At 42.9% G+C, this 17458-nt stretch overlaps 1 protein-coding gene across 3 annotated transcripts in view; it reads right to left on the reverse strand.

Annotated features, from left to right (window-relative positions):
* Nucleotides 1-17104, reverse strand: part of LOC125895247 (capping protein, Arp2/3 and myosin-I linker protein 3-like) — a 53258-nt gene extending 36154 nt beyond the window's left edge. For 2 of the 3 annotated variants that reach the window (XM_049586914.1, XM_049586913.1), the window contains exons 1-15: nt 16990-17104; nt 9488-9582; nt 5812-5862; nt 5654-5713; nt 4476-4597; nt 4236-4330; nt 3828-3898; nt 3630-3703; nt 3477-3552; nt 2629-2717; nt 1586-1680; nt 1404-1490; nt 726-835; nt 549-626; nt 356-432 (exon numbers count right to left, since the gene is read on the reverse strand). In XM_049586914.1, coding sequence (XP_049442871.1) covers nt 356-432; nt 549-626; nt 726-835; nt 1404-1490; nt 1586-1680; nt 2629-2717; nt 3477-3552; nt 3630-3703; nt 3828-3898; nt 4236-4330; nt 4476-4597; nt 5654-5713; nt 5812-5862; nt 9488-9582; nt 16990-17047 — 1238 coding nt within the window. In that variant the 5' untranslated portion in view covers nt 17048-17104. Of the gene's footprint in view, nt 1-355; nt 433-548; nt 627-725; nt 836-1403; nt 1491-1585; nt 1681-2628; nt 2718-3476; nt 3553-3629; nt 3704-3796; nt 3899-4235; nt 4331-4475; nt 4598-5653; nt 5714-5811; nt 5863-9487; nt 9583-16989 lie in introns of those variants that run through there. The other variant, XM_049586915.1, reaches the window with a different exon arrangement.
* Nucleotides 17105-17458: the final 354 nt, after the last annotated feature.

Genomic DNA, 17458 nt, shown 5'->3' on the forward strand with positions numbered 1-17458 from the left:
GAAACAGAGTGAATATTGCTTTGGTGTTAAGAGGGGGGAGTGAGTGGGGTCAAATGATAGATAGCTTCTGCTTAAATATTCATGAGTCTTATCTATGCAGACAGCGCCGGGAGTTCTGGTTTTAAACGGCAGTAGACACACCCACAGAGAGGAAGCACAATGTAGCAGTGATTCCCACAAAGCTCATTTCTGATTTCCCATTAGGCAAGAATTGAAGATAATGCCAAAAAAAAAGAAAGAGGGAGGACGAGAGAGGAGAGATGAGGCATTTAACGGCGAAATAAGGATGATATATTCCCAGATTTGGATTTGCAGCTGCCTTTATTGTTCAGGTAATCTTAAAGAGGTGACTAACCTGTGGGAGAAGGAGTTTTTGGAAAGATTGAGGAAGGCAAGATCAGCGCAACACCCCCTCAGAAGAGCCCCAAATAGCTGCATGAGACAGGGTGGAGACAGTTAATCTGGGCTGAGCATTGAGCAGAGAGCAATGCATTTCTTTTTAATGTTGTGCATAAACATTCGATCGCGCGCGGCCATTAAATACTTACAGAGTCCACAGAGCAATCTGTGCCTGACAGATCCAAATGGACCAGGCAGTTGGGCTGAGACAAGAACAGATACAAGTTCTGGAAAAAGAAAGAGAGAGACGTCATATTAAGCTGGGAAAGTGGCATATAAATGGAGCAGTGTGTGTTTTTGTTTCCAGATGGGTTGTGCTTTCTGACCGAGGCATCCTCCCCTGAGAGGACCCCGGGGTTCTTGCTCAGGTCCAGGTGCAGGAGAGAGTTGGAGTACTCATCGCTGGAGCACAGAGCCTGAGAGAGAGACACCACTCCTGAGAGGGAGAGAGATGGATAAAAGGAAAAAGAGACGGGAGGAGGAGGAGGAGGAGGAGGAAGAGAAAGGGGGTTGTTGTAGAATATTAAAAGAAAGAGAGAACACTCCTAAAACATTTTGAGTCCTTACATTATTCATACACATCTGCAGCAGCAGGTATCAGTGAATGTAATGGGAAGCAGCGCATAGTATCTGCCTGCTTCAATGTAATATTTAAATTCTCCGCTGGGTACACGGTAAGATGAGACGGTAACAGGAGGCACGCTGCCTGCGGGGCAGCACAAGACATCAAAAGTCAATATGGAGTCGTAGCAGGGGCAAATCATGAAACAAAGCTCTTCAGCGGGGAGAATCATCTGGGGCTTTGGAGGGTTTATACTCCCTAAATAATAATCTAACCCAAGATCAGTCAGCTGAAGCTTTACAAAGACTTTTGTGAGTCTTACTAAACCAATATCCACCTGATGTTGGTGAGGTAGTAGGAAGTCCTGCAAATGGTGGTCACACTTTGACATTGCTCAACTGGATTAGCGAGGGACAGGAAATACAGAGAGACAGGCACAGACCTTTGGAGGTGAGTGAGGTCTTGGAGAGGTTGAGGAGACGCAGTCCCTTGCTGAGGCGACACACCTGCTGGATTAAGTTGGACACACCTGCAACGTTCAAACAGGAGGTTTAGAAGTGTAGCTATAATAGTGCTTCTCTTTACCATCACATTAAATCAGGAAATCAAAGTTGTTTGTTGTACCCTGGTTGTCCAGTGAGTTGTGGGCCAAGTTGAGCGAGTGGATGACAGAAGCAGGGTTCTCTGAAAGAGCAGCTGACATCTTCTGCGGAAAGTCTCTGTAAAATAGGTCCTTAGTTAATTACAGACAAACATATTCTTTAAGTGCAGACAAGCATTTATAAAGAGGTATTGTAGCGATTTAGCAGTGACCTTTAATTGATTGAGATAGGTTATAGAAAAAAAGATCAAACCTGTGCAGCAGAAGCCGAGATTTCACGACGTTTGGTCTAAAAACACAGGATCCTACACTTCCCATAACCCCCTGAGACCCTGTGTCCCCATATGAGGACATCACATTTTGGGTTTACTTGACCTTATACTTCATTCTGCTTAACTCAGACCTGTTGTCCTCGTTCGTGGACAATTTTTAGTGCCATCTAGTGGTAGTAAGAGCACAATACATTAATCTATGTAAAAACAAATATGGCGGCCATCTCTGCCAAGTTAGTCTGTGGCAGATCCCCACACAAAAGTGGACAAGGTCAAAAAAACCTGATCACATTTTATGGTTGAAACTTGTTTAGCTATGATTAATAATGTTTGTAATTTGATATGGCAACAAGTTTGACCAATTTTAGCAACAGTAACAAAGTAAGACACTATCTATTAGGAGGTACTCGTTTGAGGACACTGGGACTTTATTATCGTTGACAGTTTTTTTGTACTTATCACGTCCTACTGATCCCAAATAGCTACGAGAAATTATAAATGCATACCAAACAAAAGTTGGGTCTCAGGAGGACAATGCCCCTCAGCAGCGTTTATCAGACCCTCCAGACTGATAAATGCCCACATCTTTGAGACACGCCCCGTTTGTAACACAGGCTTTGTTTAAAATTCAAAGTCTCAAACCCAATCTGAGACAAGCCAGATGACATCATGCAAACTCTTTTCCAGACTCAAGAAAGTGTCCTTCAGAGCCAAAGAAGACATCATACAACTGTTAATACTTGTGTGGGATCGAATGGATAAGAAGCAAAAGGTACCAGAGGGAACGAACTCACGATTTTAATCCAGCGTTCTCCAGAGTGATCTCCTCCAGGCTGGAGGATTTGCTGACTGTGTGCAGGACCTGCTCAGTGACCTCTGACCCCTGGAGGAAAAAGGAAACATCAACACTAAACATTTCACTTGTTTTTGCTGAAAAGACTCCATCTATTTTCCGACATAGGGTGAGAGGTGGAGTACACTCTGGACACATAGAGACAAACAACCATTCAAGCTCGCATTCACACCTACAGCTATCTAAGTTACCAGTTAACCTGCATGTCTTTGGACACGGCGACAACATGCAAACTCCACACAGGAGGGCTGTGAGGCACCTAAAGGGACACTTCACCCTGAAATAGATCTAGATTGTTTTGGTATGAGTTGCCGAGTGTTGGAGATATCGGCCGTAGAGATGTCTGCCTGTCTCTCACATATAATGGAGCTAGATGTAACTCAGCTTGTAGGTAGTAGATGCACGCTTCCTTCTGCACAGTGACTGTTGGCGGGTGTAGATCAGTAGAAAGAAAACAGTTCCCACATGAAACCACACACAGCAAGGTCTGCGGATTATGTTGAGTAATTGGGTCATGATTTCTGGAAAGAGACATTGCTGTTGAGTTTTTCAAATGTGTTTTTTTTTTGTCTCTTTGAGCACCACGAGCCGAGTGCCATCTAGTTAGATTGTATTGGCGAGAAGCAGACATCCCTACAGCTGATATCTCCAACACTCAAAAAACTAGCCCTAGATTGATGACTAGCATCACAGGTGAGAGAAAAAATATGTACTTTCATTTTGGGGTGAACGGTCCCTTTAAAGCCTCTTTTAACCTCCCAATATAAGCACAGCAAACATAGTACTTACTATCCGCAGGTCTTTGCAGTACAGTTTAGTGAACCAGGTGTTGTATGCCATCGACGCGACAATCACCGCCAGATCCCTGGAAAAGATGAAACTGAGGTGAGTGAGGTTTTATATTTTGGAGGTAACAGTGTTTGACCGCTCTCCGTCCCTCACCTGCTCTCCAGGTGGCTGAAGTCCAGCAGATTAAACTCTCGGTTGTCCTGGGAGTGATAGATGGTGTCCACGTCCTAAGAGCAACATTACCCATGAGCCTGTTTTCAGCAGCATATGACCCCCTCATTTTGTGCACAGTGCTGTACGTAACACTCAAAAGCACTCACAGCGACACAGGCACAGTCCCACAGCTCTTACCCACTGCACTTCCTCCTTGCAGCTGATGCCATTATAGTCGCACAGAGCGGCGTATGTCTCTGAGAAGCCTCCTGAGAGAGGCAGGCGGGAGGAAAGAACAGAGAGAGAGAAAAAAATGAATCTGAGATGATGTGAACAGCTGCTTCCTTCAGCGATAACAGGAGAGAAAAGGGAGGGAAATGCACACAGAAACATTTGTCCAAATTATCAATCTTTTATTTGTGTGACAGAGCACTTTAAAAAGAACATCTGGGGGACCATTTGGGAAGTGTGTGAGCCAACTTCCTCTCGAGGCTGCCAAGTGGTGTGGCTGTGCCCCCGTCTGTGTGTGTGTGTGTATATGTGTGTGTGACTGCACGTGTATGCATGTGTGCAAATTCCCATGTTTGATGATAATGTCTCTTTTACCACAGGCCCTCTGGGTTTCCACTGAAGTCTCTGAGCTGGGTGAATACTTCCTGCTGCCCTCAGAAAGGTCACTGTCTGAATGACAGATGGAAGGGCTGCAGAGATGAAAGAAACAAAGATATGGAATCATTTATCTTAGCTTTAATTGTATAAATAAAGGTCGTTTTTTTAAAGCTTTGTGATTATCTAGCACTGCACAGATATGTGATTCATTTAGATGTTTTTATCTTTGACACTTACGCAAAAATGGAGTTGTTGAATATTCGAGACAGAGCGAAATTAATATGGCTGACCACATGATTGAGGTTTTCACGTGACTCAAACCTCAGGGAGTAGCTGGACTTGTCAGTGTCGATGATAACCTGCACAGAAAATGTAGCCATAAGGGACAGTATGGAAATTATTGGAGTGGGGAGGGGGTTGAATCTTTTATCTCACTTTAAAAAATCTTCCTTCCCAGCATTACTAATATTTTGATGTAGGGCTGCAATATGGAGAAAATCAGATACCACAATATTTTAAAAGATATTTTTGGGGCTTTTTTTTGCTAGGACAGATATAGCATGAAATGGGGAGAGAGAGTGGGAATGACATGCAGCAAAGGGCTGTGGGATGTGGGAATTAAGCCTGTGGCTGCTGCGGCAAAGATGCAGCCTTTGAGTGAGGTGAGGCTCTACCAGGTGAGCTAGTGGGCGCCCAAAATACCACAATATTTTTCACTAAATACATCAACATCAATATTGCAACGATATTGTAGGGATGCTTTCATAAAATATTTACACAATCAGACGTTCTGATAAATAATCATTGGGAATTAGAATGACTAAGTGGGTAGAGGCAAATAATACAACAGCGAGAACAATCTGGTAAGTTCAGAAAATCACATCACTTTACTGTAATGCAGCCTTTAAAACCAGGAAAAGACAACTTGTGCGATATTATGATATCCAAAATCTGAGATGATATCTAGTCTCATGTCATGATATCAATATAATATTGATATTTTGACGAGCCCTTAAAAAAGTACAAAACTCACTCCACTCAAAATCCCAAAATATAGCCGTGAGTTTGTTCCTTTCAACCTTAAAAATGTTGAAAGGAACAAAACCTTTCCATGCTCTCCCCAAGAAATTTAATAAAATTAAAAATCTCCTATTTCTGACCACTTCACCAACCCCTACTAATTTTCACACAGTCCCTTAGCAGTTTCCATCACCGTCAACAACAGAAGACAAAAAATTATTCAGAGAGCATTAACTGTCGCTGTAGCTGTTTTGACAAATGCTTTAAATGCTTTTTTTCATTCTTTGAAGGACAAGGTGATGTAACCACTCCATTATACAACAGTGCAGACAAACAATTAGCTGCAACAGTGGAGCTGAGTGCACACAGAGTTCAGCATTAATGTTAAAATTCACCTGGTGCTCAGGGTGGGAATTCAAAGCTCGAATCTCCAAGAAGTTGAATGTAGATTCTACCTGTTGTTACAGATACAAAGTAAAGATGTCAGCTGACGTTGTGACAGAGAAAGCTTCATGCTGTGCAGTGACTGGAGACACAGAGCAGGAAGAAGTACCTTAGCCGGAATCTTTGGAGCCAGAAAATACAGACGCCATGTTGTTAGGACCTGGAAAAAGGAGAATACAGTAAACTGACTTACGGATTACGGAAAAGTTAACTGCACAGTCATACTCCCCGTGTGGAGAAAATAGTCCCAGGAGTTTCCATGGCAATGATGAGAGGAAAATGAGGAGTCCTTTCCATATTCATGCATTGATCCGGCTAAAAGCTCTCATGTCTGAGACACGTTGTCTAACATTAATAGATTGACATACACGCTGAGAGATGATGGCATGTTGCGACACTTTAATCACATTCTCGCAAATACGAGATGTAATTTCATTAGCATTACATTACGTCTGCTGTGGGCAAACATGAAAGTGGCTCATATATTAAATTTGAGACATGCAGGGGCTCCGGACTTAACAGGCAATAATTCCTGGCCATTCAGCCCAGATCTTTAATATCAGAATCTAAAGGAGCAGTGTGCAGAATGTAGTCGCACCTAGAGGTGAGGATTGCCGATTGTAACGAGCTCAAGGTCTTCCGGTGGAGCAAGCTCAAGCTACTGGTTAGGGTTTCTTCATTGTTCATTGCTTAGGAGGTTTTTATCAGTAGACAAATTATCGCAGAGGTCTCTTTCTCTCAAAAACAAACAGACTGGTCAGTTAAATCCGGTAAAAACACTAAAGCAGTTTCACGTTACAAATCAGTGTTTTCTGCGACACTGTTCTGCTCGTTGAAAATAGGCCGCTAGCCCAGCACCTGCTAATGTGTGTTCACCTTTTTTATTTGATAATTTAAGATCCACACGTTCAGGAGGGTTTTACTGGGAGCCGAAATATTCACAGAGGTCTCTGCTTCTCCAAAACAAATGGACATGGTGTATTACTCTGGTAAAAACACAGAATACAGCAGTTTCATGTAAAAATGAGTTTTTCTCTGATGCTGTTTGGCTCATCACAGACTAATGTGCACTCACCTTTCTTCTCTGATAACTCAAGAAACAGACATTCAGAAGGTTTTTACTGGGAGCTGAACTATCTGCAGAAGTCTCTTCTTCTCCAAAACAAATGGATACTGTAATTTAAATGAGTAAAAACACTGGAAAAGAAGTTTTTCCAATGCTGTTTGTCAGGGAGGGGCTACTAACGTTAGTGGCCAATACAAAAATGGCCCCATCTAGAGCCAGTGTTTGGTTTGTCCGTTCTAGGCTACTGTAGGAACATGGCAGTATAATATGATGGACTGTTTGGACGAGGACCCGCTCCCTTTGCAGATATAAACGGCTCATTAAGGTGACTAAAACACAACGCCTCTTATTTTCAGGGGATTATAAACTAAAGATAACATTACATTCCATTTCTGCCAGTATAACAACCTGAATCCTACACACTGGACCTTGAAAGTACAGAGCCGCCCATTTTCAGTAGTAAATCATGATGTTTGCCTCCACATTTTAAGTCATGGGATTTGTTCCAGAGCCTGAAATGCCTGTCATGTTGGGTCAGGGTGCCAAATTAGCATTTTTGCTACACTACCTCCGCTAATTTGCCGTCTGCAGTCTGAAGTGCGTGGGATAATTTTTAGTGCAATGCAAAGTTGATGAGAGTTTGGACGTGACTGGCAATCTGAAAGCAAACAGAGAGCTTATTTGTGCATCTCCATCCCAACAAGCAGCATTTCTGTGCCTGTACCCACTTATTCTTGGCATGGTAAGATTTGTGTCATGCAGCTGTTGTTTTTTTTTTTTTTTTTGTTTTTTTGTTTTGCAAGCACACCCTAAAAAAGTCAGTGTCTCTCTCCATCAAGACAAACAAAGAGCAATGATTCTTTGGCATTTTGCTGCTCTCCACCAGCCCCTGAGTACTGCCCTCTGCTCTTTTTCTTCTCCTCTTCTGCTCCGTCGCTCCCAATCATTTACTCCATTCTCTATGACGGCCCCGCTAAAACACTCCCTCAGGACAAAGCTTCCCCCCTCCATGTGCCTCTCCCCAATGAAACACAGTAATTAAATTACAGCTCTCCCGCTTTGCTGTTTGTGTTTTTTTGTTTTTTTTTTTGGAAAAGAGGAGCTTGACACAGGCCTGTCAGAACCACACACTGACAGCCTCTTACACCCACGCAGCAAGTGAGGTGTCGGAGATGTAGTCACTCAAAATGTGCATGTGAGATGGAGGGTGGGAGAGAGATAGGAGGATCTGCGTTTCACTTCAAAGACTGTCTGAATGAGTTGATTAAGAAGACCAGATTGTATCACATTACAGTGATGAGTCGGGGTTACGGGTGGTAGTTAAGAGAGAGCACACAAGTAAACAGGAGTAAATGATGCTGATGCAGCAGGAGAGAAAGAGACTTACCCAAGTATTCACATCAAAGGGAGACCACACACACACACACACACACACACACACACACACACACACACACACATCATGCTCATTGTGGCGTGTAATTATGCAGGAGGGCTGCTACAGGACAGATATTCTAATCTTCCCTTGTTTGACACTTCAGGTGAGGCCTCTGTGAGAAATCAAGATAATTCAAGTAACCTGCAGTGACAGATCGCAACCTTAAAGAAGCTTCGATTCAAAACCTTAACATGTTTAGGCTCCCCCCAAAAAGCTAGCCCAGTGCGTTTGATCAAACTCCAATCTATTTTTCCGTCTTCTGTGCGCGCCCAGCAGGAGCGGGAACTCTTTCCAGTTCGGCTTTTAAGAGGAAGCAGTAAATGAGACATGGATTGGAAAGAGATTATTGGAAAGATGTTTCTGACAGATAAAGATATCAAAGTGTCTGGATATCAAAGGCCGTACATGCAGAAACTCTCCAAACCATGCTCGCCACATGACAAATCATTAAAGCGTTCACTGAGTGGAAGCGCTGCTCAGTTGAGGGCAACAGTCTTATAAACTGTGTAAAAACCACACTGACTTCACTGGGGATTGTGTAAGATCTTGCTTATACCGACATGGTTTAGCTGCTGCACTTAAAGGAGCACTCAATCAATAAACCCTGCTCTGTGCTTTATTGTGTATATATGTTACCACTGTGTGTGTGTGTGTGTGTGTGTGTGTGTGTGTGTGTGTGTGTGTGTGTGTGTTTCCATGCACATATACGTCCACTACATTCTGCAAAAACAGGAATTCTTCCCGAGTCCAGTCTGGTCCATAATGTAAGAGCTGATTGCCCCAGATTTTATCCTGCTTCACTCGCTCAAATAGAGATTTCACATCTCTGTCTGTCCCATATTCTCTGATGAAAGCACCCCAGAATCAAAGGCTGTGAGCTGCTCAGCCCCCCACTGCCTCCAGAGCAGACCCAGAGGAATCCACAGCCGCTCCCTCAGATACTGTCTATCCAATATTCATCCTGCCAAGCTGCCAACAGCAGCCACAGAAGAGCAGCGGCAGTCAGAACGCCGTCAGTGAATGACGTTCACTATCACTGTTGAATCATGGAGAGCCTCTGCCTCTGCTGTCATGGACGTCAACACTGTAGCAGAGATCCATTAACACTGCAGTGGGAGTTAACATCAAAGATACTGTACATACATGGTGCACTCATCAGACTGCTTATGTTGCAGGATTCGGACGCTCTTCTACATCAGCAACCTGGTGTTAGTGTAACACAGAGGCCCATTAAAAACAGCCCAGCCCTCGGTGAACACACCCAAAGAAACAGCGACTCACCAGTATCCTGTCCTCTGTTTTGCCATTTTTGGTGTCGAGCTTAATCCCATGAACAAACTTGATAGATGATTTATCGATAATCTTCCTGATGCTTTCTGTGGATGAGAAACACATAGACGTATAACGTTAGAAAAACAGTGCTCTCATTCTCTCTATTTCAGCCTTTAAATGGACCAAAAAACAGCACTTTTTGCATGTGTCATGGCATTTAATAAAAAACACATTACTGCAGAGCATTTTTCAAAGCATGCTGTTGTCTTTTAGATTTGTTTGTGTACTCCTGCTTTCCACACAGACACTGGTTTCAGTCATTACCGCTCAGTGTAGAAAATGAACCTGCGAGAGACTGAAAACTTGAGGCAGGTGATTTATCACGGTGAAAATTATGTCCGCATTTATTTTTCTCAAAGTCACATTAAAGTTGCATGTGCGTGACTCCGGATTGATTTGAAAGGTCTACACTGCATTACCATACACCAATAGCATTAGTTTGACAGAAATAAAAAGGGATATGTTTACTGTCGATTATCTGTCTGCTGTGTCTTCCAGTTGATTTTCATATTTTATCATAATTGCCCTCCAGGTATGGAAAAACACATTAAAATAACACTGTGGAAGATAGCTGGTGCTGATGTGATAAGTACTCATATTTTATACCAAACAGTGCAAAACAGGGGCACCGCAGTGCTCCAGGGATTAGGGTACTGACCATGAACTACAATATGGGGGTTATGGAGCTGATGCATGGAAATGTACTGAACCTTTTGAAGCTTTTGAGTTTGACACTCAATTATAGTACATGCACGTTCGACGGCTAGTGCTGCCCGACCCATATAACTTCTTTTTAATACATTACCAGTCATCATGTTTAGCATCCACCTTGTACATTGGTAGGCTGTGTAAAAGCTTGATTCGATGTTGACTCTTTGAAACCTGTATTTCTTTTAAAAACATGGGAAGAAGGCAATGAACAACATAAGAAGCAATGGCCCCAAAATACTGCAAAAAAAAAAATTAATAAAAAGAGAAAATTAAAAACAAGAAAATTAGTTAAAGAAAATGAAAGAAAGAAAGTAAAAAAATAAGCGAACAAGAAAAATGACTTGGAAAAAGTGCTCAAATATTATAATTATACTATATTATTATAATATATTATAATATAATATATATAATATTATATAATTATATTTTTAAAATGTAATAATTCTAATAATTACAAACAGAGTTTTTCTTTAGCTTTTTTCTGTTTTTCCTAGTTTAAAAAAAGGCTAAATCTTATTTTTTTGCTATTCATGGGACATTTTTAATCAAATTGTTCAGTGCCTTTTTTCCCATGTTTTTGAAAGAAACTGCACCAAATTGCTCAGAGTTGAAATGTTTAAATACTTGTGAACGGCGTCTGAAAGCAGCACAAGAGAAGTGATGTTGCTCCAGGTTTCAAAGGGTTACAGAAAACGGTGAACACACCAAAGTCTGAAGAATGACCATCTGAGGGAGCGCGTGAATGCACCACTGGCCTTGGCTGGTGGAGGTCTCGACTCAATTTAATTGGTCCTGGCTCGTTCAGTCTGTGCTTAATGTTACGACACTTTAAGGATTCATGAGCACTCGGATGTTTGTCAAGTTGACCCCGTAAATTCCAGACACTAAAAACAGTCATTCAAGAAGATGTTTGGTCATTTTCGTCCATCAATATGTTGTGATATATAGTGATACTGTAAGCAAGGCGGCATATTGCGATTTCTTAAATCTAATTATAGGAAAACAGTCATAGTATAAAGAACACATCACCGTATGTACAGGTTCTGAGTAATCCCACTGATCTGGAGTGGGAGGGTCAAATGACTGAAGATAGATTACAACACTGCTACATCTAGTGGTCAGAGGTGTATCTGAGAGTGTATCTGTGCCTTCCAATACCCATACTGCCACTCCATAAAAACATTTAGGATGTCCCAATACATAGTATGTCAAATGCAGCGTGCCAAAAATACCAGGATGTTCTACTACATCCGGTCTAATTTTGCAGTCTGGAAGCCAGCATGCTTTTCTGGCTGTTCTGACCCACAGTCACAGTCACACACACTCTGCAACAGCTTGATGGCTCACTGACAGCTGTTTAACAGCTGATTGACAGCTGTCAGAAGTCTCAGTGACGAATGACAGCACATTCAAGTAACTATTAAGTAAACATTACAAACAAGAACAGGACATAACTATAAAAATAACGATGATAGAGCTGCAGATGTAATTTCACTGTCGCAAATATAATATGTTGAAATCTACAATCTGTGCAGTTATAACTTATAACGGTAAGTGGCGTTTGTATTATCTCCAAGGTAACGGATATAAAAGCAAGAGGGTCAAAGTTCAGGTTGTAGTGTTATGAGAAAGTAGTATGTCCCTACTACTGCATGTGCATACTGCATGCAACAGTGCGTACTTTTAAGGGCAGCTGTAGTACCTACTAAAAGTAAAAAGAAAAAGTATGTGATTTGGAACGCACCCCATGAGTTGTCTGCACACAGTTCTCAACATGAAGGTGGCTAAGCAAGTAATTAGCAGCTAATGGTGCTGACGCCATAAACAGCACTGAACAATGGCAACAGTGCTGACAGAGCTAACTGTGTTAACGGGGGGAACACTACGCTTTCTTAAAGGGATAGTGCACCCAAAAGTGAAAATTCAGCCATTATCTACTCACCCATATGCCGAGGGAGGCTCACGTGAAGTTTTAGAGTCCTCACAACTCCACCTAATGGAGGCTGACGGCGCCCCAGATTCAAACGTCCAAAAACACGTAATTGAAACCACAAAATATCTCCATACTGCTCGTCCGTAGTGATTCAAGTGTCCTGAAGCCCCGACATAAAAAGTTGTTTGGAAAAACGTCATTTGAACTTTGTTTTTAGCCTCATTGTAGTTAGTCTTGCCACCAGACAATCAGAGATCTCTGCCTTCTGATAGTCTGGGGACACTCCTTTCTAAAGTGTGTTTACAACACCGGAGAAAACGGCCGGCAACAAAACAATGCCTCTTGCATTTTTGAAAAGTTCACGCCCTCCCGGAAATGTGCGCTCCCCCTTTTCTCGTCCACAAGGAAACAAACACACAGAGAGCTTGAAAATGGATGCCGAGAGATTTAACTCTGTTTTCTCAAACTTGTGCTCAGTCTACAAGATTGTGGAAATGAAGGACTTACAGCGACTTTGTTTAAAACTTTTAACGCAGTCGAACTATGTTTACGAGCACAAGAGTTCAGCGAGCCACCAAAGGACTGCCCTGCAGATTTACTATTGGTTCTGCAAAGTAGGGAGTTTTTTAAACTCTGAAATGGTATCCGCCCATCTAAACACAAAATCAGGAAGAAGGGTTAGGGCACACACGTGCGTGGCACACACGTGAACACGGTGCACAGAGAGGCGATTAGAGCTACAGGCTACAATGAGGCTAAAAACAGAGTTCAAATGATGTTTTTCCAAACAACTTTTTATGTCGGGGCTTCAGGACACTTGGATCACTATGGACGAGCAGTATGGAGATATTTTGTGGTTTCAATTATGTGTTTTTGGACGTTTGAATCTGGGGCGCCGTCAGCCTGCATTAGGTGGAGTTGTGTTGCTACCTCCTCTCCCCTTGGATCTCCGCAAGAGATGTGAGGACTCTAAAACTTCACCTGAGCCTCCCTCGGCATATGGGTGAGTAGATAATGGCTGAATTTTCATTTTTGGATGCACTGTCCCTTTAATGCCGCTGTCCTCATATCAGTGGTAACTGCCGTATGAGCGCCGTACGAGCGCAGTGCGAACTGGCAGTGTTGAGCTAGCCAGTGGGCGGTACCAACATGCACTAAAATGCAGTTGCAGTCAGATTGGATTACAACACACACACACACACACACACACACACACACACACAGATAGCCTGACTTCATTCTCTCCTCAGGATGCCATTACTCCACTATATCTTTACTTTAGCTTTACATTCTATATTAACACTCTGAATGCTGCATTCAGAATTTTTCAACACAACACAAAATAAACCACTGCTACGAATCTCTGCATATGAACTATTCATTAAAAATTTAACTCATACAGTATCATAAAACAATATTGTGACACTCAAGTGTATCGATATTTTCTCACACCTCTACCATTGACTGCTATGTCCCTGGTTTCAGACCAGCCACGGATCTTTGTGCACATCATTCCCACTTTCTCGAACACCTTGTTTCCTGTCATCTTCCGACACTCCAATCTCTAATAAAGGCTTAATGATGTCCCCAAAATACTGTGAAACTTCCACCGGTATGGTCATTTAGATAAGATCAAATCAAATTAGTCCAAACCAAACAGAGCACTAAATGACTCTGACCTTTGGGTGGACAGGCCTTTATTCATGTCTTCATCTAATAACTGAAAGACACATCAGGCTTGTCATTTGAACAGATCTGTCGTGGCATTTCAGATGGTAAAATAATCAAATGAGCTCTGAGTCCGTATGTATCCTGATGGTTTGATCTCTGAGTCTGTATGTATTCCGACGAGTTGAAACAAGATGCAAACCTCTTTCATGCAAAATGATTCAATCTGCATGTAACACTGAAGCAAGACGACTGACATTTAACGGGGAAGCAGTCTGGACAGCATGGATTAATCACAGAAATACAACAATAGTTTTCCTCCGTGTCCCTCAGTGACTTCAGCCCAATGCAATCACCAAGCTGCTCTATTTTGTAGCATCATCAAAATGGTTCACAATATGCTTCAGTGTCATTTTTTTCCTCACAGGAGCAACATGACACATCGGAGCATCAGTGTTTATGATTCACTGAGAACTGTTCCTGTCAAACAGCATCACTGTCAGCGCTGTGACCCCCTGACTCGTATACAGGCACACAACCTGCCTGCCGCGCCAGAAGAAGTGTCTCACTGGCAGGGTGGGAACACACAGCACCGACACACTATCACAGAAACATACAGTCGCTGGCAGGAATTGCATGATTCAGCCTCTCCATTACTGTGGCTTCACAGCATCCCGACTGATGGGTTTATGAGAAAATCAATACTAAAGCCAGGACGCTGGGATTTGTCAGCGGAGTTGATACAGTCACACTGGATAGTAAAGCAAGTTCCTCTCTTTGTGCAGCAGTGTTTATCCATATTTTAGGTGCACACAAGTCTCATATATCATATATTGTACTTTTCACTCCACTGCATTTGTCTGTCAGAGATGATTACTTTAAAGAAAACATGATCAGTTAATAAAAAATGAAGAATTATAGAACAAACCAATATAATATTATGACACTAACAGGGTCCATTGTGCTACAAAATTTGATCTTTTTTATTTTGACACTCAAGGTTCGAGGTGTGAGCTTTCGGGGGATTTCGTGGCATCAGTGACGACTGCAGATTGCAGCCAGCTGAATCTTCTCCTGCTTTGGATTCCTTTACTGTTCACTGCTCAGGAGGTTTTTACCGAAAGCCGAATTATCCGCAGAGATCTCCTCCAGGTGATTAAAAGCAGTAAAAAGACTCAACAAAGCAGTTCCACGTTACGAATCAGTGTTTCTCCGATGCTGTTTGGCTCGTCACAGCAGCACCTGCTAATGAACGCTCACCTTTTTTCTCTCATGACTTAAGATACTGACATTCAGGAGGACGTCTTTACCTCTTTAAAACAAACGGACACTGTGATTTAAACCAGTAAAAACACCGGATAAAGCAGTTTCATGTAAAAAAAAAATATGTGTTACTCCCATGCTGTTCGTCAGGGAGGGGCTACTAACTACGGTGGCCAATGCAAATGCAAATGGCCCTATCTAGAGCCAGCGTTTGTTTTGTCCATTCTGGGCTGCTGTAGAAACATGGCAGTCCAACATGGCGGTCTCTGTGGAAAAGGACCCGCTCCTTATGTAGATTAACGGCTCATTCTGAGGTAACAAAACACAACGATTCTCATTTCAGGTTGATTATACACTAAAGAAAACATACTTTTTATATCATTTTAAATTTCTGTAAGAGCAGTAGAGAGCCACCTGTTTTTAGTAGTAAATTATGATGTTTGTCTCCACATTTCAAGTCATGGGATTTGTTCCAGAGCCTGAAATGCCTGTCATGTTGGGTCACAATGCCAAATTAGAAAAAGAAAGAAGAAGAAAAACAGAGAAAACTTAGCCACTTATAATATTATATTCAATTTCTACCAGTATAGCCCCCTTACGCCTACACACTGGACTTTTAGGTTTTTAACTTTTAAACATTTTTAAATTAAAGTTTTACTAGTTTTACTTTAGTAAAGGAGAGGATACTTCTCTCTCTGCTGTTCAAATGCATGTTGCAGTATAATCTGAATGTCTGTACTCTGCCAAAAGATTGGGAACACTTTCCAAGCCTCAAAAACTACAGAAATTATTTTCTCAAAACAAATATGCACCAGTTTTCTGCATGCTGATCACCTCAACATCAGTGAGTGTCTATGGTCTTAGTCCATCCAGAGAACAGATGTAGACTAAAGTCTCATTCAGGTGACCTTGTGCAGGCCTTTAGTCCACCAGGGCCACGGTGGCCCCCGGTGCTCCTCCTGTCAGTCAGTCAGTCAGTGCAGGCAGGGCAGGAGGAGGCGGTGCAGCCGCCCGGCAGGTGACTGAATGAGGAGGCAGGGATTCCACTGGATTAATCATCACAGTGCGCCTAATAGAGCCATTAGGAGTAATTAACGCAGCAGCAGAGTCCCTGCTACCCTAAGCATGTGTGGAGTGCGCGTGTGGTTTGTGCGCGCGCGTTGCGCTCGTATTCACTTGAAGGCTGTGCTGTGACTTTGACATGTGTAAGCTGTTGCTGTTTGAGAGAAAAGGAATAAATATTTGTGCATTCTGTCGCGGGTTTGTCTAGCTTATGCATTTCTGTTGGCAAGATACAGTGAACATCTGCCTTCATCAGTCCCCTCTCTTTTCACTTTCGCACGCACACACGCACGCGCGCAATCACTACAGCGCTCGAGCTGGCTAGGCAGCAGAAAAACAAAGATAAAATACTCCTAGGTTGAGGTTGAGAGGGGGGAGCATGCTCTGGAGCAGGTTTATTGGCAAAACCGTGCAGAACAAAACGCTCTCAGACTCACGAGTACACACCGTTATTTCCACAACGCCCCTTTTCCTCTCTGGCCTAAGGCTGGGGTTTTTATTAGACTACCTGATCCTCCCCGAGGGGCAGATTAAAGCAAGGTATATTTCCCTGCACTGTAAATAATTCATCTGTACATTAACTGATTCACATGCACTGAGGAGGAAAAAGACGCCCCGGAAAGCTTCAGGACGGAATGTAAAGGTGTAGCTCATGACTATCATCCAATGCGTCTGTTCGGTCGCAGCCTCCGCCAGACGCGCGGAGGAAAAGCATCCCGAGCCTGAACGCAGACACGCCGGGGGGTGACCGCGGTTATAACCCGCAACAAGACACAACACGGAGCACAATAACCGAGCGGCTGTCTTTACCCACCTGTGATATCCTTGCTCACACTTACGAAACCAGAGGCAGTGATCTCTTTAGAAGCCATGTCTGTTCCTCTCTCCTATCGCCACCCCTCCTCCTCCTCTCCTCCTCCTCTTCTCCTCCACCTCCTCCCCACTGGCTCTCTCTCTCTCTCAGAAATGGACAAAAAGGATGGTCTCTCTCCCAGGCATTCCAGCAGAGCATCCGACTGCCCGACGCGCTTCCTGGAAGAAACCCTGTGGATGTTGGGAGTCTGGATGTGGGAGCGACGGGAGGTGGAGGGAGGGGCAGAGAGGTGGAGGGAGGGATGATGGGGAGAGGGCGGGGACCATGGAGAGATAATGAGATAGCTGTAGTTACCTGGAAAACACACAAGTTAGAAATTCACTGGAATTACGCTGTGGTTTGGCTGCAAAAAGTTCAAGGAGAAGCAAAAACCCAAACTAGACTGAGGCTATTTCCCTTTAGTGTAAAA

This window comes from Epinephelus fuscoguttatus, linkage group LG10 (assembly GCF_011397635.1).
Source record: "Epinephelus fuscoguttatus linkage group LG10, E.fuscoguttatus.final_Chr_v1".
NCBI classification, from domain to species: domain Eukaryota; kingdom Metazoa; phylum Chordata; class Actinopteri; order Perciformes; family Serranidae; genus Epinephelus; species Epinephelus fuscoguttatus.